This window comes from Furipterus horrens, unplaced genomic scaffold (assembly GCF_987537825.1).
Source record: "Furipterus horrens unplaced genomic scaffold, mFurHor1.1.pri manual_scaffold_8, whole genome shotgun sequence".
NCBI classification, from domain to species: domain Eukaryota; kingdom Metazoa; phylum Chordata; class Mammalia; order Chiroptera; family Furipteridae; genus Furipterus; species Furipterus horrens.
The window spans coordinates 46,678,740-46,700,668 of record NW_028327178.1 but is presented as its reverse complement, the minus strand read 5'-3'; the positions used below and the strand labels follow the sequence as shown (position 1 = coordinate 46,700,668).

General features: G+C 37.3%; 1 protein-coding gene across 10 annotated transcripts in view; it reads left to right on the top strand.

The window, feature by feature from the left end:
- Nucleotides 1-21,929, top strand: part of EPB41L3 (erythrocyte membrane protein band 4.1 like 3) — a 235,344-nt gene that overhangs the window by 206,538 nt on the left and 6,877 nt on the right. For 4 of the 10 annotated variants that reach the window (XM_090285784.1, XM_090285783.1, XM_090285787.1 and 1 more), the window contains exons 13-15: nt 8,185-8,238; nt 10,533-10,568; nt 11,259-11,450. In XM_090285784.1, the coding sequence (XP_090141910.1) occupies nt 8,185-8,238; nt 10,533-10,568; nt 11,259-11,450 (282 nt within the window). Of the gene's footprint in view, nt 1-2,595; nt 3,160-8,184; nt 8,239-10,532; nt 10,569-11,258; nt 11,451-19,257; nt 19,333-19,687; nt 19,787-20,765; nt 21,486-21,929 lie in introns of all 10 variants that reach the window. The other 6 variants (XM_090285789.1, XM_090285782.1, XM_090285781.1 and 3 more) reach the window with 3 other exon arrangements.

Here is a 21,929-nt window from a genome sequence, read left to right as displayed (position 1 = left end):
GATCCAGAACACAGGATGTAGACAATCTACTTCTGGTTATAGCAAAGCCACTCCCTAAAAGTCAGAAAATATTGGGAGATTTATACATAATAGTAATGGGAAAACAGTGGCTCCTGTGGTGCACACAGTACAGAATGAAAGGAAATAGCATAATAAAAATGCTGTATAATTTACAGGCTGGCTAGAACCTGCATAAATCTGATTCAAAATGTTCTTTTGCACGTGGGCTCTTCAAATATTGATTTATATGCAAGGACTCACCACCTGAGACTCTATAGAAAAGTACTCCTTTTGACAAGAATTTAACAGTGACAGCTAAAAAAGTATACAACAAACATTGTTGCTATAGTTTTATCAGGATATTCCAAATGATCCAGTCCTTTTTTTTTTTTTAATGTTAAAATTATTTGCCAAACAGGAAAATAAAAACAGAATAGGAAATTACCACAAAAATATTAGGATCACTTATGCTCTTTAAAATGTGCTTTCTTCTGAATTTTGTTTTTAGATACTCTTCATTTCAGTTAAGTCAAGGAAGGTTTTAAATGGGATGTGAAAGGAGATAATATACCTGAATAGCAAATGTATTCCATCATTTCTTGAAATCATCCACACCAACATATGATTCTCATGGATGTGTAAATGCGATTAAGTGGCACATAAAAGTTTAGTTTGCTCCAAAAATAGATCCAGGCAGGCTCACCTTACTTGATTACATAAGATGTAGCACAAAGCAATCGCCACTTCATTCCATTTATGCCATCGGAAAATAAAAAAGACAAAGAAAACTAGGACTCGTATAGTCTGAGCCTCTGAGAAGTTAGCACCTTGACCCAAGGTGCTTCAGAAGGGCTGTGGCTGAGACCCAGTGCTTAATAGGTGGGCAGCTGTCTGCATTTTCCACAGTGCAAATCTGTCTTTTAAAAACCATGTTAATAAACAACATGAAAGATTACACCTTAATTTTATTTTTCTCCATCTTCAAAAAGTAACATAAAGGGTATTCATCTTTTAAAAAAAATGAAAATGGATTACTAAAAATATTATTGAACAACTGGTCCCCTATTCCTTTGAGAGGAGGCATGTTTCCCAGCTGTGATTACCCCAGGTGACTGGGTGGCCTTTTGCCACTGGGGGAACAATTGTCTGCCTGTAACTTCTACATTGCTCTCAGTTGAATGAGATTTGTGCAGAGTCTTGTTGAAAGCACAATGTTTAACGTTACGCGTGAGTGTTAGAAAAAGACATACTTGTCTACTGAAGAGGCACTTCTAAATTCTAATATATCCATGATATAATTTTATTTGTGCCTTTTCTTATCCTTTGTCTCTATAGTTACAAAGTCAGAATTAGGTAACCATCACAAAGCAGGTTGGGTAATTTCCATGCTATCAGGTCACTAGACAAAAAACAAATGTGTGTGAACACACACACAGTGTCACAGACAGCAGCAGAAGTCGAAGTCATCTTCTGGGTCTATGTGACCTCAACTTGAACTCCCTGGCTTGTAGCAGCTTCAGTGCTGTGCCCGGGTCCTTCTGAGGGCTTGCTTGCTTGCTTTCTTCCCCTCTTTGCGTAGCAGCCCTCTGCCACATGCAGAGGATACTGGCTGTGGTCCTTGAGACTGGCCGAGGATATGTAAAGAGCCTCCCATTCCCACAGAAGCCTGAGCTCACTGGGAGGCAGTTTGTGAGGATGCCTGCCTTTACCATTCTCTTAAGAACTCAAACTAGGGGCATTAAACATGCCACTTATCTGCTAAGAAAAATCAGAAGGCTGGGAAATTGTATCTCTCTATTACTCATGGGCCACAAATAATACAGAGTAAACACTTGTAAGCCATAGTACCAAAAAACATGTTGTTTTTGCTTGTTAGCTTCTTGAAATCACTTATTGGAGTTTTAAGTTCCATTTACATCATAGATAGCTAAAGGAGCCAAAACGAGAATTTTCAAAGGAACCTCAATTCTTTGTGGAGAGTCAGACTTCCTAAAATGCTAATTATTGAATTCCCTAGTTGAAACTGCTTGTCACATAGGATTGGGGCCAGAAACTTCTTTATTTGGAAACCCACCTGTTCTGAACAAAACTGACTAACCAAGGAAAGGTAATGCTAGATAGAGATTTCTTATTACATAATCAAAATTTGGATTCATTTTTATTTTTAATCCGACTGAACCATAGTAACAGATCTGTTAACTACAGATCAGGAGAAGTTATTGAAAGTCTTAATTTTAAGTTATCAGAGTTATATTTGCTCTCAAAACCCTAAAACTTTCTAGAGTTGTTCATCTTAAGATTTTTTTAAATCATGTGAAACCTGTAGACTTTGAAATTGCCCACAAATGTCTTCATTCGACTTTTTTTTTAAAGCCCACCTTCAATTTGATGGTCTAATGGTAAAATGATAGCCATTCATGGTCATGTTGGCATGTACCTGAGAACTTAAAAATTCATGAACAACCCTAGTGGTAAAATTCGTGTTTTAAATTTTATATTGATACCCATAAGAAAATTAACTAATTGCAGTTTTCTTTTTGTCCTTTTGCACCTCTGTTTGCTGCTTTCTGTCTCTCTCTGTCTCTTTCACATCAGTCACCTAGGCTTGGCACTGACTCATGTCCCCTGTCCCCCCCATCAGCCCATTGTCCCCCTGCATCGCGCACAGAGCTCCGTAGGAGGTGTAAGGAGAACGACCACCAACACCCGGCTTCCGAGCCCTGTAAAGACACTGTGCCCATGCATGGAGAGCCCTCCATGGACTCTGATGGCAAAGGGAAGCCATTCCTAGGGGATCAAGATGTGGCTTTTAGCTACAAACAGCAAACGGGCAAAGGGGCCACCCTGTTCTCCTTCTCCTTGCAGTTCCCCGAGTCGTTCCCTTCTCTTCTAGATGATGATGGGTACCTCTCTTTTCCCAACCTGTCTGAAACCAACCTCCTCCCCCAGAGCTTGCAGCATTATCTCCCAATTCGCTCACCCTCCCTTGTTCCCTGTTTTCTCTTCATCTTTTTCTTTCTGCTTTCTGCCTCCTTCTCAGTGCCATATGCCCTCACTCTCTCCTTCCCTCTGGCTATGTGCCTCTGCTACCTGGAGCCCAAGGCGGCCTCCTTGACTGCCTCACTAGACAATGACCCGAGTGACAGTTCAGAGGAAGAGGTGTGTACCTCGGCATAGAACACACTTCCTGTCGTGGTCGGGGCCTTGGTCCGAAACAGTGTTAAACGGCGGCTGCGATAGTGGTCCTACTTTCAGAGCCTCATTTATTGTCTGTGCCAATATGTGAAGAGGTTTTTGTGTGTTGGGGGAACAACCCGGCCCCAGGGTTAGGCACAACACCATGTGGATGTAGCAGTCCTGGCCTCATCCAGGATCGTTCTGCTACCCACTGAATTATGCCAGCGATGAGGGACTCAGCCAAAAGTCAACTCTAAATAACCTGTTAGCTATGGGAAAATCGGGGTTAAGTTAAAGATTTTGTTCAGTTACTGTCGAATAAAGTAAATTACACACACGACAGATATATAACTTTTGATTAGATTTTTGTAGTGAAAGATGTCTCATTCAACATCTTTTTATTATAACATTGATGAGATGCCATAGGAATTTAATTCTTGTTTACATCAATTAGCCTATGGGAAAATTGGTTTTATTATATATCATTTTGTGTAAAGTCACAGACCCTATTGACAACATTAAGTGAGGACTTACTATAGCCTGATATCGTGATACATAGTGGTGATATGGTCTAGATCGGTGATTTTTAACCTTTTTCTTTTCATGGCATACATCAACTAATTCCTAAAAACCTGCAGTACACCAAAAAATATATTTATGCTGATCTGACAAAAAATAGATATAATTTTGATTCATCCACTGGATAGCTATTGTGTTGCCAGTTATCATTTTTTTATTTGATAATTAAAGGGAAATGAAGTCAGTCCCTCTGACTAAATAGTCAGGTAGTGCACGTTTCAAAAATTCTTGTGGCACAGTGGTTGAAAATTGCTAGTCTAGATACATGCTACTCAGGGAGAGGTGGAAGAGAACACCGCCATAGGGGATGTATCATCATCATCATCTGGGTAGCTTTACAAAATTGTAAATGCCTCACATCCCTGGGGATTCTGAAGTGTCCCCACAGCTGTCTTCTCTTATCATTGCTACTCATAGAGGTGAGCCAGAACCCATGGGTGTTTTGGATCAGAAAGAAGGTTTGAGCATTTAAAGTGCCCATATGATGTCAGTCATGGGTAGGGCCAGAAACAGGACCAGAAAGAACTGCCATTGAAAACTCCAGTTTTCAAGCAGTCAGGAAAAGACTCACTTCAGCTTTCTATACATTGTAAAAATGGGCTGAAATTTCATCAGTACTAGCAATGCCAGTGCATATATTGGGTGAATTCTTTGAAAGTCAACATGAGCCCAAAAACCCCCACACATTTGGATGGTCTGGAAAGGCCAGGGACATTGGATGGGCCTCTGCAGCTTTCAACCAGGCAAGTATTTCACAGGGAAAGGACTTGAACCTTCAGCCTCCATCCAAGAAACCATGCCACCTGTCTGTTTCCTGTCCCTCATCCGAGCCATTGGGTGAGCTGACGTAGCCAGCAGTTTTTCCTCTTAATTTGCTCTCGTTCCCACCACTCCATAGCTGTATGAATAGCCCAGCAGTTTCCCTTTCTATAGGCTTCAAATAGACCACAGGGGAAAAGAACAGAAGCTGCCAATAGAGGCACCTGGCTTCCACCTACCCTCCTGCCCACACCTCCTCCAAGCCTCTCCAGCTCTTCTGTTCTCACCAAAGAAGGGTTTTGTGGCAGGAGACAAGCCCATCACTCCTAGCATTAAAAAAATTTACAAAGTCAAAGCAACACTACAAAAAGAAAAAGTTTTTTTAGTTTTTGCTCTGCTAGAAATCATGTTAGCTACACCTGTGAGTATATAGTATTGCCAGGGTGTGTAAGATCTATATTTATTAGTATTATGACCATTTCTTCGCAGCAGAAGGAAAAAAAATTGAATAGTTTCACAGATGTTTAAAGTAAAAGTTTAAGCTTTTCAATTTGATATTGCCTAAGAGCCCTTGTTAAGGACCTTGGGTCATACATGACTTAGCTCCAAATATATAGAACTATTTTCATACATGGAAAATGCTTCAGGAGAAAACTAGTTTGAGTCTTAGGCTTTAATAGCACTCTTTCTCACAGATGCAATATTATCAGGTAATGTAGGATTAGAACATACAAAAATTAAGAACACAAGTTTATCTACAAAGACTGTAGCCTGTTTCCAACCTGGATATACTTTTCTTTTAGCAATGATTAGTCATCAGTCTAACATGAAGCAAAAACATTGCCATTTTATGCATTCCAAATTCTAAATAACTGAATTAATATGTAGCAAACCACACAGATCTTGTGCCTAATCCAGGGTATATATCTTGTTGTTATTAATGCATGAGAATTAATGTTAAACTTGGGCATGTCTGCATTACATCAGCAAAACAAATCACAGCAGTACTTGTTGCAAGCTAGTGACCATGGGACCGGAGCTTCCCAGTACGTGCCTCTCCTTGTTACTCAAACCTTTCAGACCATGAGCCAACTCTGGCCACTGCAGTCTCCGTAGCCCTCCTCGGCAGCCTCCATCAGCTGTGGGGCTCTCCTGACGCAAGACTTTATATTTGGCCATCTGTTCAATGTCTCTTAACGCCAGGTGTTCAGAGCTGTGCACTCTAGTTCAAGCTGAGCTAGAGAACTCATATGTAGGTCATTCCATTAAAAAAAAAAGTCACTTGTTTACATGGCCTGTTTCATTCTCCAGGCCTCAAGCACTTTGGCAGCTAAACTGAGTAACTTCATAACATACAGTTCAGTCCTTTCTTTGACTTTCATTTTGCAGGATCACTAATGGCCATAGTCTTTTAAATATTTTATCATCACTGCTTATATTTTTCACTTGTTGTGGTGGCTTAATTAGTTCTAACCTTTCTCCAAAGTGAAACCTAATGTAAAAAGGCTTAATCATTTCAAACATAAAGCTGCTGGCTAATAATCTTTTTTTTTATATACCTTCCAAAAGGTCAAATAAGAAGGGGCAGTATATAAAATTATCTATCAAGAAACATAAGGTGAATTTAGCTCACCATACCATAGAATATAATTACATGTGAATTTCCAGAGAATTTTTTGATAATGTAAAAAACAAAAAGATAAAATCAAATCTGGAGGAAAAAAATGGATCACTTGATTTTAACATTTTAAATTGTATAAACAGTGCTATATGGTATTTCATGATGTGCTATCCATTTTACAGTTTTGTTTAGTGATGGTATATTATATAAATAACAGTTGCTATAAAAACTGTTTTATTCAACCTTTATAACTTCATTTATTAACTATTTTTTGACCAGGCACTCTGTTTTTTAAGTGGCTGACTGACTAGGTGCTAAGTAGGAATTTGAGGGAGTTTAGAATGACCTAAGCTATTAGTTGTTTACCTGTAGCTAGAAAAAAATAGTAGTAATTCCTGATATAAATTTTAAAACCAAATGGAAATAATCTATGTAGAAGAAATACTTTCAAGAACTTTTGAAATCTTTAACACAACTAATTAGCATACTGAGCACAGTCATTCTTATTTGTTCTTGAAAGTTTAAGATTTTGTTTGAATCATTCTCTACCTTTGAACAGTAAACCTGTCTCTCTTCCTGAGTTAGACTGGCCTTTTCCTAGACTGTCAGTGGGTGAAGCAATGGTAATGCTACAGCAATGAGCACTCAAGAAAATTAATAGCCACACCCTTCCCAGGTGTCACTAAGTTTTCAGGCCATGGAAATATCAACACGCTTTCTTTACCAGCCTACTAAAAATTATTTTCTACTTAAACATAGTAGCAAATGGCCAGAATGGCGACCTCAAGTGTACCATTGCACAAGTTTCAACTCCTCTTCTTTTAGGTATATATAAAAGTTTGGGGTAGTGCCAAGAAATTGTCAACCCGGTCAGAGTTATGTGAGCATAAACAACACTGTCCCACTCATCCCTTCCTGCCATTCCTGGTTCTTGGGAGTGAGAGATTATTTTAAGAGGTAGATTCATAACCTTAGAGCCCCCAGTTTTGATTTTTGTTTTCAAAGTATTATTCACACATCTTTGCTCAAGGGAACTTTAATGCTTAGTTAGTATTTTGGAAGGAAAGTCAGTTAATATTATATTAGGGCATTTAGATGTCCCAGTTTCAATGGCTTATGGCTCTACTCCAGAGAAAATGGTTTTTGTTTTAAATCCTAAACCTCTGAAGCAGATTAAAAACAGTCCTAAAATTACTATTGTAATTCTTTCCTGAAAACCTAGGCTCTGACAAATGCTGTGCTTTGTTTTATTCGTTTCTAAGTAGATGTCTCTCTCTTGTTTTTTAAAATTATTATTATTATTTGCTTCATTTGAATGGTTTTCTTTTTGGAAAGGGATGCTTCAATACATACTTTTATATACTTCTTTATATTGGAGGGTGGGACAAAATAAACACATCATATAGTCTTTAAAAATATCTAGTTAGTGGTGCTACTTGAAAATTGAGTTACAATTTTTTCTTATATAAAACATATGCCTGTGAGTCACTGGCATGTGCTTTTTATAATTCATAGGTAATGCAGACAGCCTGGTGGTCATAAATGGATATAAATTATCAAAATGGTATAAATGAGGGGCTGAAAGTCCAGTGACTGTTATAGTAGCTTTTTACTTAAATTTACATTTTAATTTAACTTTCAAATATGTGAAGTATTACTAGAATAAAAAACATACATAAACATTGAATTTATTTGCATTAAACACTTTTAGGTGATCTTTCTTGGGTTTTAGTTAAAACGGAGGGAAAGAATTCCAAATTGGTTTTCCGGAGACCTAAAACCAGACCGGTCAGCCTGGCTAAGGCAGTTTCTGCGGTTCCCGCAGGCTGCGTGCCTCTAGTCTTCCTCTGACTGGCTCTGCTGGAAAAACCTAGCTCTGGCCTTTCTTTTGCTTTTGCTTGACCCTGCATTCTTGTGGGAAGGTAGTGACACCGATCTCAGAGAAAGAGAATGAACTGTTTGGCCTGCACCATTCCCTATTTAACCACGTGGGTTTGTTTTCTATTCCTGCCTTCCTCCTGGAACCCGATCACTTCTGTGATCAACAGACGGACAGCGAGCGCACGGACACCGCGGCCGATGGGGAAACCACCGCTACGGAGGTTGGTATAGTAACTGAGGGTAGTGGCTCTGCATTTAGGAACTTTGCACATTAGCTTTTAGAGTGGAGATAAATTCGAACTTTTAACAGTAGGAGCTAGATATATCCTATTGCTTAGACCATTGGTTCTCAAACTCTGGCTGCATCAGAATCCTCCAGAGTCCTATCCTCATGTTTTTCATTCAGAAGGTCTGGGGTGAGAATGGAGAATTTGTATTTCTAACGAGTTCCCAGACGATGTTGATTCAGTCAGTTTTCGTTAGGATCACATTTTGAGGACAATTTAACCAAGCTGATAGTACTTAATTCTAATATATTCCTCTCTCCCAAACAAGAGACTGTTTATGTATCATAGCCATGATGAGTGGGGAGTAGCATTGTAATCAATTTAATTAGGGTATTGACTGGATACAGATAAGTATTTTACTCCTAAATGGGGAAATAATACTTCTTAAAATAATAATACTTCTTTTAACTCATTTTTATAGTCTGAATATAGCACATGTCGCTCAAAATAAGAGAAAATTAACAAGTAACTGTTAGTACTTTATTAAAAAATAGGACAGTAATAGGAGAGATACTATGCTATTATGCATTCTTTATTGAATCTTTAGGATACATTAAATATATGTGGCTTATGTTGTGTTTCAGATCTTTTCTACCAATAACTAATGAAAATTTCTGTAAAACCAATATTTATCTGTAGTAATGGAGGTCAAGATGTTCATTTCCTTAAGTGCTACCAGAGTTTATTTTTTATATCATTCAATATTTAAATAGTTGAGTGTTTAGAAAAACTAAAAATATTTTAAGTAATATCTATATGTCATTTCATTGAAAATACCTTCAGAAAAACATTTTAAAATGGAGTTTTATTAAGTTTCTTCCTTTGGAAATGCTAAGGTTCAATTCAAAGCTTGGAAGTCATAATTTTTTTAAGTTAAAATAATATTATTGTAAAACTTTTTTATATTTTAAGCAATCGTGTAAATTTATTAAAAGTTAATGATTTTCTATGACAATATAACAGTACGTTTTGATTATATAAGAAGTATTAATTTCATATAGCTACATGTTAATATACTTAATAAATTTCATTGTGATCCTAGGTGCTGTAAATGAAAAACATATTAATAATACTTAAAGTTTATATAGCTGTTTAAAACTTTGTTGTGTAGTATCTGAAGCATGAAAACAAACACATGTAACATAGGTAGACTATGAAGCTTAAAAATAAATGAAGAACTGTGAATCCACCACACACTTAAGAATTAGCATGTCACTAACACTTTGTTAGAGTTACCTGTGCACACTCTAACACTTTATAAACATGTTTTCTTTTCTTCCAGGAACCAGCATAATAGTAGTGCAGGGTGGGGCATGCTGGCTAGGCTGGCTTGTCCCCTTTAGCAGATCTACCCAGATAGACTGATTTGCTTACAGCCATGTGCTCAGGCTGTGCCTCTTCTTGCCTGTAATTTTACTCTGGGCCTCCTCTGTAGCATAAGGCCAGAAAGCCCAGGCCTTGTGTGCATATGTGGCCTGGCCTAGTTACCTAGTAGTTTTTTGTAATCAAGATACCAGTCCAAGGATTAGACACATCCTTAAAATTAGGAGGAAAAAAAAGATAACAGAATTGCATTTAGGCAAATTTTTTTTATTTCTTAAAAACTAAAAAATTGTGTTGTCTTTATTTTAAAGGTAATATTGATTGATGGTAGTTGACTTTCGTAAAAATTTTCTTACTCTGTCTTTCTTCTGCCTCCCAAATTGGTTTTTAAGTAAATGAGTTCAAGAAATGACAGGTTCCAAGAAGTTTTTTAATGGGAGAACCCCTATGTTACATTTTTGGAGCCTCAGTTCTCTGACCTACAACTTGGGGATAGTAATACTTAACTTTATAGGATTATTATGAGGATTCATACATTACAAGAGAGCTTTTATTATTGAAAAATGATAGCCATTCTTATGAATTTTAATTTTAAATGTGGCTCCCCACACTCCCTGAACCATTTCATTAAGGACAGCCATCCCAAGCACAGGTGTGCACTAATAACCCCTGGAAGTCTCTAGGTTCAAGTGGCAACAACCCACTGAGCAAGGAATCTTTCACTCTCATTAAGCTTTGTAATTTGTGTGAGAAAATGTTGTGGTGTTCGTATTAGGAAGAGATAGCACTCATAAGCAAGAACAAACTAGTGTCCCCTTTTAGCAAGTTTATAGACTATAGTCCTTCAGCCTCAGAGTTGCATGCATGGTAAGACTTTATCTCCTACTCTTTCTTGATGCTGGCAGTCGGACCAGGAGGAAGATGCAGAGCTCAAGGCACAGGTAGAAAATTAAAAATAAAACAATAGCAAAAACCAGTGTGTGATAAGCTATTGTTTGTCTAGTGTTCAAGTCTTTCAGCATGCTCCTTAGCCAGTTACCATGTTGTTGTTTCAGTGTGGAGGACGGCATTTGTTTCTGTGACTACCACGTCCCTTACCTTTCCCTTTCTTCTCCACTTTTTTCAGAATAGTCTGATTAAACGAATAAAGGGTGAAAATGTGTATGTCAAACATAGTAATCTTATGTTAGAGGTTGGTATTGGTATATACCAGTGCATGTTCGTGTGTGTTGATTTCTTTTCGTGGTATACCTATGAGCTCATACCATGATGCATGAACTGTGTGCTCTCAACTGTGGATAAGTGGAGATGACTTCTCACCTTTCTCTGATTTCCTTCCTCTCCCCTTTTCTGTGTGTGTATTTGTTTTAATTCTCTCTGGTTACATGTGAATTACACATTTTCCAGCTTACCTTTTAAAACTCTTGATTGTTATGCTTGCGTGAACTAGATTCCCCCCCTCCCTTTTCCTTGGAAATATATTTTCACCAGAGTGTTTGTGGTAGTGTCATGAGCCGCGATCAAACCTTTTGTTTTAACTACTAATGAGATTGGCATTACTTTCTTAAAAAGAGAGAAAGCAAAAAGGAAAATAAGTGTTGACTGCTGGATTCTTTATGTTCTGAATTTAGGAGCTAGATAAAACTCAAGATGACCTCATGAAACATCAAACCAATATTAGTGAGCTGAAAAGAACCTTTTTAGAAACCTCCACAGACACTGCCATCACGAATGAATGGGAAAAGAGGCTTTCTACCTCCCCGGTGCGACTAGCCGCCAGGCAGGAGGATGCGCCCATGATTGAACCCCTTGTACCTGAAGAGGTCGGTATTCAGGTTGTTGGTTGCAATTGTCTTCTGTTCACTAGACTCCCTTCTCTACAGGGTCTGCGCCTGGGGAAGGGATTTGGCAAGCTTCTGAGTAGAGAATCTCGGCACTTGTCTATGTGTAACCTGAGCTGACATACTCATGCTCCAAAGAGGAGCTGAAAAGTAAAATGATTAGGTGGCTAGGGAGTGAGTCAGTCACATCAGACGGTGCTTAGAGTGAAGAAGAAGCTGTGGGGAATAATATGCACATTGGCTTATTCTAACTGTTAAACCTAGATTTCCCAGTTGGGAGAAATTGAGGCACTGTCTTAATGAACTGACACTTTTTCTGAATATGCTGCTTCTGCTGCACTAAGAAGTACCCTGAGAACTCATGCATGCTTCTCATCCATTGCACGATGAGGCCTGTGGAAGTTGTCTAATGTTTAAGTAAATGGTGACCTGAAGTCGATAGACTTTCAGAACATACTTTATTCTGGGAATACTATACTAGTCTTTTACTGGTATGATCAGTATTTTATTTGATTTTTATTTATAACTGATTTTTTTGTATGTATAACTAGTATTTTAACTGATTTATAACCAGTTTTTATTTGATTTTTAATGGGGAAAGCAAGGTCAAAATACCTTTTTAAGTGAGATTCTTCCATATAGGAAAGCTCTCTTTAAATTACAACCAGAGTGGAGGGAGGACTTAGCTGGTGTTAGTGACTTGGGAGCTTCCATTGTGTGTGACCCACAAATGGCAGTGGTGCTAATCTTTCAGCTATTAGACATCATCTTGCTTTATCTGTCTTTCAAAAGAAGTAGTTTTTTAAAACTGCATCTTTTAGCATCGTATTGATTAATTGCTTATCAAGACTCTATTATTGTTAGATATTTGTCCAGGAAGCTGAAAAAGAACAGGAAAAAATGAAAACTTAGGTGTTTATGGGAGAAAAATTCTTTAAACAGTAGTCCGCTTGCAGTGCTTAGGTCTTGCAGTGAAAAGAAGAATGTAATTACACTCATTTTGGTCATTTTTAAAACTTCCTTTGAGAGCTATTTATCAAAAGTGATCACAATCACTATCTTCATGACCATTCCAATCCCAGCAAAAAAGCAATGAGATATATATCTATTTGAATTACTTTGAAAAAGGCCCTTTTATGCAGAATAAATGTAAAGTAATGTTACCAAAGTATTCCTTTACCATTAAACACCGATTTTATTCAACTTAGTGTTTCAAGAGACAGAAATTTGACATTCCAATTGATTTAAATGTTGTGGTTCCTGCATTAGTAAGAATACCACTTGTTAACTTTGATTGCATAAAATATCTTTGCAATTTGTCAAGTTTGGCTTACCGTATGTCTACTATTTCTGTTGGAAATAAGATTATTTTGGCGCTGAGGATGGGAGACACTGGACTGTTGCAAAAACAAAAAATAACCACCACAACTGAAACCAACCAGAAAAACCATTTCTCTTCATCATCTGTTGGTCAGGGACATGGTCAGTGGTAGCCACTTGAATGAAATTTAGGTGAATGCTTAGAGAACCCCTTTAATGATTGGTGCTGATAAACAAGGGATTCTGTGTTAGTGCAGAGAACCTGCAGTGAGCTCAAGAAAGGATTTTTTTGTTTGTTTGTTTGTTTTAATAATTAAAGATGGAAACATGTCCTCTGCCGAAGAGGCTGGCAGTTTGGTTATTTAGACTGGGAAGACCAAAGGCTGGCTTAGTAACTGCTTTGAAGTGTCTCATAAGTTGTTAAGCAGTGCTCCACTGCCACCACACAAAGAGGAAATGGTAGAAAGACTTGGCTAGACATAAAGAACTTCTTAAAAACAAAGCTGATTAACCCTGGTTATCAAAGGCGCTCTGGAAAAGCAGCTGTGAGGAGCTTCAAGGCCCAGAGTAAGAGAGGTCCTTTAGGGGCAGGTCAGAGCTGTGCATACTTTCCTTGGCCTTAGGGCTGGAAAGAGTGGCCTAGGGGCTCTCTTCTAAGCTTGTGCAGAACCCTTGATGACATCCAAGTTTTTACTCCATTTGAGGGCCCCAGAGATAGCTCTAAGAACAACCAAAAATATTTGTATGCTCTAAATTCTTGCCGATTTCTATGTTAAGACCATGGCTTTTTAAATTTGTTTTGTGAAAAGCTCAAAAGAAATTGTTATCCTCCCAGCTAGCCACATATAAAGCATATGCATTTACAAACAACATAATCAAAATATTTTCATTTTAGAAGGGGGATATTTTTCTAAGGAAATTACTAATTTAATATCATCCTGTTACTTAATATATCTCTCTCTTAAATTAAGTAAACAATATTGGCCAGTTTAGAAAGAAGTCCAGTTATTCCTAAAAGGAAATTTTTAATTTTAAAAAGTGACATCCCAAATAAAGCAATACTGTTTGTGTCAGAGGGTGAAGAAACTTTGATTCAGTGACCCGAAGCTTAGTTGGACTTTTTTTTTTAATCTTGGTATAAAATGTGGGGCGAAAAACCTACGGCTGACTTTTAATGTGCCCATTTTTTTTCTTTATGGTGTTTGACTCCTAAGTAAATATATTTCTATAAAATGCTATCAGTTTATGATTAAAAGAAAACTGATTTAGAGATACAAATAATGAGCTAGCAATGGTGACTAAGAATATTATGTATGTTTAGTATAAAATGAGAATTTTATTGCCAATGGTTTCAAGTTTAAAATATTTGAGTTATTAGCAGTCAGATAGCAAGGATATGCCCCAAAGCAGCAGATAATACTAAGTCCTCATTAACTTTGGAAAATCGGCAAACCCACATACAGAGTCCACAAAACATAGGAAGGGTAGATAGATGTATGTTATGTGAAGAGTGCCAGGTACATCCTCTGTCCACAAATATTTCCCATGACAGTCTTCTATCATGCATCTTGGCCTACTCCACAATAGAGGTATTTTCCCTTGTGGTTGCTTGAATATTAAAAAGTTCCCAAATCCCAACCAACTTGCACTTACACAATGCCGTATTGTCCTTTTTAAATGTGGCTGGTTTTATAGGTATGTAAGTTTAGTACACTCAGTCCTCCTCATTCATGATACCATGTTTGCAGATTTGCTTACTCACTAAAATTTATTGTATTCCTGAAGTCAGTATTAACAGTACTTTCATGGTCCTTTGCAGACAGGCTCAGTGGTGAAAAATGAGTAGCTCAGTGTAACACATTTCCAGCTGAAGTTGAAAGGCAGTTTTCTGCTTTCTTGTTTTAGTTCTCATACTGTATACAAATGTCCTTTTCACTTACTTAGTGGCACATTTTTGCTCTTTTGTATTATTGCTGGTGATTTTGCTGTTTAAAATGGCCCCCAGGCACGGTACTAAAGTGCTGTCTAATGTCCCCAAGTGCTAGAGGGCTACAGTGTGCTTTATGGGAGACTCCATGTGTTAAATACGCTTCATTCAGAAATAATTTATAATGTTGTTGACCATGAGTTCGATGTTAATGGATCAATAATATATATTGAATATAAAGGTCTTTAAATTGAAACACATATAAAACAAGGTTATGTATTGATGTGACCAGAGATTCACAGGAACCTAACTCTGTATTTCCCTAACAGGGCATGTTTCATTATTCCCTAATTCATTGTTCATATTGACCTTATAGAATGTAACTACCATGAATAACTAGAATTGATTCTGTTTGTGCATTTATCTGCTTTCTGGTCCAGTTCTACTTTTGCTATTTAGGTCTTAGATGGACCTCAAATCGAACAAAAAAATTCCTTCACCGGGGATCCTCTGTCATTAGGAAGAATTATCTTCATCCTCTGACTCTGACTTCTGTGATTTTGTATCTAGGCTGTGGGGTGCAATGCTAGGTGCATATTAAAATTATCTACAGGAAAATTTTTAAATATTGGTGTGCACCCCACACATCCCTATTATTTAAAAGCTTGCCACATAATTCTAGTTAATAATGTACAACTCAGTTTGAAACCCCCTGGTCCACGTTGAAATGAGTCACAGCTCCATAGAAATGCTTAATTCTCCCAAGAGCAAAACCACTTCTTTGAATTTTGCATGCCAGCGTAGGGCCATGTTCCCCAATTATGATTCAGAAAGGAACTTTTAAGTAACTGAATAAAATGGTTGGTATACATCTGACTATTCTAACCTGTTATACAAGTAAATGTTTCGAATATCAACTTTTCTTTATCAGGACCTCTTCTCTGTTAGCTGAACTAACTAGCTGACAATATATAGGATATAATTTTTTTAAGTATATTTTATTGATTATATTGTTACAATAGTTCCAATTTGTTTTTCCTTTGCTCCCCTCCACCCAGCACTCACCCTCCCCCAACAATCCCCCCCCCAAGTCCATGCCCATGGGTCGTACATACAAGCTCTCCTGCCTCACCCTTTCATATATTCTTCTTCTTCTTCTTCTTCTTCTTCTTCTTCTTCTTTTTTAACAATAAAAAATAACAGTCCCTCCCTCTCAGACTTAAGACCCTTTTAATCTTATAAAGGACAATGGGCGAAGGTGTCGAGTTCTTCTAGCTGCTTCAAGCTGGACATAGTTGTCATACCTACCCTTGGGTCCAGAAATCCCTAATAAGAGTGGGGGTGTGGAGGGGAGGGTGGCCTTCCCACATGGGGAAGGATCTTGCAGACCCCAGGTCGGTTGGCTGTCCCCAGACAACGGCATGCTTGATTTAAAAGGCCGGCATCCTTGTTGTATTCTGGAGGCAACAGATTTGGCAACACGGTTAAAAGACATCATTCAATCCATAACCACTAGATGACAAAAGACATGTATTAATTTTTCAATGTCCCACATTAGGGAAAAGAAGGGCTTCTTTGGAGGAAGATGTGCCAGGTACATTTCACCTGTCCAAAACCCTTTTGCCCATTATACTTAGTTTGGGCTGAGGGAAATATTTTAGGTTTCCCCCCTCTCAGACCTCTGGGCTCTTTCTGTCCAAGCCATTAGAACAGAAAAGAGAAACCAGTTTTAAAGTGAAGCCCACAGACCACCCCATTTTTCACCAACCCAGCCACTTAGTTCAGCCAAACCATTGAGTCTCAGGAGGCAGCAATGCAGACAGGATTAAGTGAGGCCTATACGTACAGACAATCACTCAGGCAATGAGATCATAGGCTTATGCCCTTTGAAAACAGAAAACACATGTTAATTTATGTAACATAACCCACATACAAGTCTCTAAATCTGTAGGACTGTCTTATCGGAAAGGCATCCAGTTGCAAGGCATTTGACATTCTTCTTGCCTGTAAATTAAACATCTTTGATGATACCACAGACATAGTTTAACTTTCAAATGAAAACAAATGTTAAATGAAAAGAAACTTTAAAGACGGTTAGCTGCGCTACTTTATAGTCTACCACTAATCATTGTGATTTTCCTTGAATCACAATTTTCTCCCTAAGATTACCCTCCTTATCATTAAAGGGACTTTTTAAGTCCGTTTTTAATTTATCCTGTTCATTTGCATAAACACAACAAGAGCAGAAAATGATCACTTATGATCTTTAGTTCTGCTTTGCTGGAACTTACGCAAGGAACATTTAGGGTGACCTATATAGGATATAATTTTTAAGTCTGTCTCCTTTTGTTACCCTGTTCTGTTGTTGGACATGCCCAGTTCTGAATGCAGACAGTGTGAGCAATTTTAGTTATAGACACAGACCTTTGTGAAATTAGTTGGTGCCACATAACAGGATATGTTGAAAACCACTGTTTTCCTGCTGGTTTTGTTTTTTTACCCTTTGAGTGCCAATGTCATTGTGAGCAACACTGACAAATTTTCCCAGAAGTGCCAGCGTTGCTCCCAGCAACTCCTTTTTTGATGGCTGTAAATGTAAATAAAATGGAATAATTCATATTTTATGTTTCGTTCTCTTTTTCTTTGTACCTCCGGTTATATATTGATATAACTTTTTCTCGTGATCCAGATTTCAAATTTTTATGCTTGTTCACATACTGACATATTAATTCTGTTATAATTTTTACTTACATTTTAAATGGTCCTTTTAATTTCATTTATCTTTGCAATAATCGTTGAAACTCTATGCAGTGTGCATGATAAGGAAGCTTTTGCCAGTGGACATTTTCATTGCTCCATGGTATAGCGTTAGCGTTTTGTTTATAAACTGTTTTTTACTGTTGATATCTGTTGATATATGTCTCTGGTGTGAATGCCATTTGTGTTCATTTTTTTATACGTTAAGAAGTTTTCTTTTTTTCCCCAAAAAATTATGCAATATTTGGCATACTTGCTTGTTATCCATGTTGCTGTGTGTTTTTTCAAATTGTAATCATAGGTTTTGTATTATGCTTTATATTATACTTCAAAAGCCAATTAAAGGATGAATTTATTTTTTCTAAAATAATTGTTATAATAAACTAATTTTAATGCAGTAAATTTTTTGCTAAATTGCACCAAAGAACACTGCTTACAAAAGAAGAGTGAATTTACTACATGTTGTGAAGATTTTAGCAAATTATTATGAATAATAATGTTTTTATAGACATTTTTTATAAACTGCATTTCTTAGCAAAATAGCCTGGCATTTCTCACACAAATTTTAGCAATTACGCATGGCACTCAAAGGGTTAAGTTTTCATCTTAGGAAAAATATTTAGTTCCATGATTATAGTTAGAGGCCAAGCAGTGGTATTCTGAAATGTACCTATTTTTTTTACCTTTACCCTTTCTTATTCCTGTTTGAAAAAGAGACTACAATTGAAAGTAAAACAAAATTCCACATTTAATGATTCCACATGGTACCTTTTGTCTCTTTCAGTACCTTTCTCCAAGATGGGTTAGAACAGGGTTTTTTTTCTCTTTCGAAATGTCTTATTTGTTATTCATTAAATAGGTCTCATAAAATTATATTGTTTGCAACAATAACATTTATTTTAAATACTCCATTATTCCAGAAACTTTGAACTTTCTGTTATTTTTTAATTCATTTTCCAAAATATCCTTTCTGCCATCACTGTGCAGTTGTATGCTGTGCACCAAAACAGGGTCAGTAGCTAATGTATTATCACTTAATTTATGCCTTTTTAATGCTAAAAAAAGGGAATAAAGTAGATAAAAGAAAAAACTAGTTCTAACATGACATATCTACTTCAACATTTCTTTCTTAATTTTATATGATAAAGATAAACATGATTTGGAAATATTTGCAAATTGACTTTTATTTAAAAGTCTTCACCATGTTATAAAAGTTCAAATAAAGCTATTACCTTGAGTAGATTTTATGTTTGTTTGTGGAACAGTGCAGAAGTCAATCTAGATATGACTGGGTTTATTCAAATCAATAACTAATGCAGTGACCATGTGTGTTTCTTTACTCCTTTCAAGCAGCACTTAAATAGGGAATACAATCAAGTATTTGTCAAAAATAGAAATGTACTCCTACCTTAAATTTATTTTTATCGTAACATTTTCTTTTAATACCCACTTTTTATGGTGTTGCAGATGACTCGCATATAGACATTGTTCAAATGCCACGGTGCTCTTTATAGTGCTTTTGCATGTTCTGTGTTTGTATAAATTAAAAATGTTTGAGTCATAAAAACACCAGAGTTTTAGAAAATTACCTGTTACTTTTTGGAAATAACTAATCAACTTCAAGATGGTTTCAGGCCATTTTTCAAATTAATAATAATTTGCTTCTTCAGAAAAAAATGAATGACTATTATATGTATAGCACAATAAAAGAACTCTCTTCCTAACTTGCCTTTTTGGAAACTGTCTACTTCCTCTTCTTCAACCCAACCCCCTTTATTCAAACAGACCAAAGAAGAAAGAGAGATTTCTGACAAAGTTATATTTTTGCAGCAAGGAAGCTCTCCATTCCTTGAGTCTCAGGTAAAAAACAAACATAAAGGAATTTTCCAAAAGGGAATTGCTCTTCAAATTGCAGTGTCATTAAAATGTCTTTAGTTTTTTTTGTTGTTGTTTTTTGTTTGGTTTTTGTTTTTTAATTTACCTTGCTCAAAACTAAGGTAGGTATATCATTTTTGCTTAGATTCTGGGGAGGGGAAAAGGAATTTTATTTTACCATTATAGTTCTCAGTTAGCCATCATTTCTTTACTGCTTTTGCTTCTAGGTGATTATGTCTATGTGTGGTCATTTCTAATAATATTGACCTGTAGTGTATTACTAATGTAGATGACTTTGAATAACTATGATAGTTCTGAATTTTATTGGTTTTCCCACTAGCCGAGTGTGATAAAGAAAATGCGGGAAGGAGACTCTGCAGGCTCTGTGGTTACCTCTCAACAAATCATTTTCCAGAAAACTGTTCCATCAACCCTAGAGGTTAATTTTCAATTCATTTCCTTTACTCCAGCACCAACCTGTAGATGAATCTGCAGTCCTTTTTCTTAAGGCACACATATTTCTAGATTCAAGTTTCCAGTCAGTGATAAATATGAAAGTAGAAAACATTCCAGTTTGAAATGTAAAAAAAGGTGCTCATCTACTCCTGGTCTGATTTCTCTTCCCTCTGTAACTCGTTAGGCTAGTTGGCTGCCTAGTCACATCCTGTTGTGCTTCCAAAGTGCAGAAATTTTTTAACCTTTATTTCTTCTATCTTACTGGAATTAATACTAAGGAAAGTGGCAAAGAAAGTACTGAGATGATGGACTTCTGTTGTAAATAAGATTGGAACACTATACAGTCTACTATAGCCTATTTATAAGATTCCAACGATGTCCCACCAGTGCAAAAAATTTCATTATAATTCCTTGAACATATGGACACTCCATTTTTATTGTATAATAAGTGGTATAATAGATCTGATATCCTAAATAAGGAAATATGACTTACCAAAATGAGGTGGTATTCACAGAAATTTGTGGAATGCTGGCAAGTTCTTTGTGAGGACAACAGATATGAAGTCCACTGTTATGTTTCATGTGTAAAACTGTTTTTTATGTCCACACAAGTAAAGCTAAATAACTTGTACAACCACTTTGGTTGTTATTTAATCTTGAAATAATTATGAAATAGAGAACCATCAAGTGTTTAACATACAATCAAATATATTCCTTGCACAATTTACCACCAAAGTATGTTTCCCTGTAAAGAAATCTGAAATTGCAGCTTTACATACAGATTGTATTCCTAATCGAAGGTCAGAGTTTATAGACTTCAGATGAGAAGAGATTGCAGCCGTAATTATTAGATAACAGCAGCCCTGTGCAGTCACATGAGTGTAGCTCTCACCCTGATTTTCTTATTTTAGAAATGAGATACCATCAGATTTTCTAATTTAGCTTTTATATTTCAAATATAGGGCACAGAGGATTGGGTTATTGTAGACAAAATACCTGCTGAGGTAGTTGATGGTGATTCGAGAAAGATTGTGACTTACAAGGTGGTGACCATGAGCAGTAGAACTGGTGACATCCCCCCCGACATGTTAAGATCTAGCACCATTGAAATGCAGAGCTTCGATGACTTGGCCCAAGAAATGCAACTGAAAGAAGAAAGCAAACAGAAAATATACAGTCTAGGAAAGTCCTATGATACCGTATCCGGAAAAATCGTTACTATGACTGGAAAAGCTAAGGAAAGGGAGAAGGGAGTGCAGTCCTCCCCACTGGAAGCATTTCAGAAAGCAGAGTCAGTGAAGGTCATTCCTGTCATGAAGGAGTTCGAGGTCCTGGAAGCAGTCACTGATGAGAAATCCAAGAGAGGACCTGAGGTCCATACTCCAAAGCAGAGATTGTCAGAATCCCTGGCTCCCATCAAGGAAACCGAGTCCCGCCGGCAGAGTCCTGAAGAAGAAGACCTCAAGAAAGCTCAGATGCTGGGAGGGGATGCAGCTCTGCACGTGGGCCTGGAGAGTGTGCAGTGGAGCAAAACCGAGCAAGCACCGGAGAGTGAGGCCCTAAAAGTTGGGCTCTTTGGACCCAGAAGGAAGAGCCTGTCCGAATGGAGGTACTCCCAGGAACCGGCCTTCACCGTCTCTACTGCTCATTACCTTACCGAGTCCACTGCGTCCAGAGTCGTGGTAACCAGAGCCTTTCATTTGGGCCACCGTTTCAGATTCCAGCATGACATTTTTGAAGCAGTGCCTTTCCACCCTGAACCTTTCCGTTTCTCTTGCTATTTAGTTTTATGTTCGGAGCCGCCAACCCAAGCTTTTTACTTTTGTTCATGGTTAAGTCAATACCGCAGTCCAGCGAGCATTAAAACACTTTACGTTTTATTTCCAGCTCCCCGTTCCTGAGGCGTGATAGTGCTGCTGTGGCTTGCAATGAAGGGAAAAGTGATCTGCTTAAACCAGCACCGCCCTAATCTTAGTAACTCTCCGCTTTACCAAACAAGAGCTCTTGGTCACCTCGATTTGCTATTTTATTTCCCATTCTTTTCCGTTTCCAGCGTCTGTATGGTAGATTCCTCCATCCCTCCTCCCTGTCCTCTGCCTCCAATTGTGTGTAAGCACTGCCAGTGT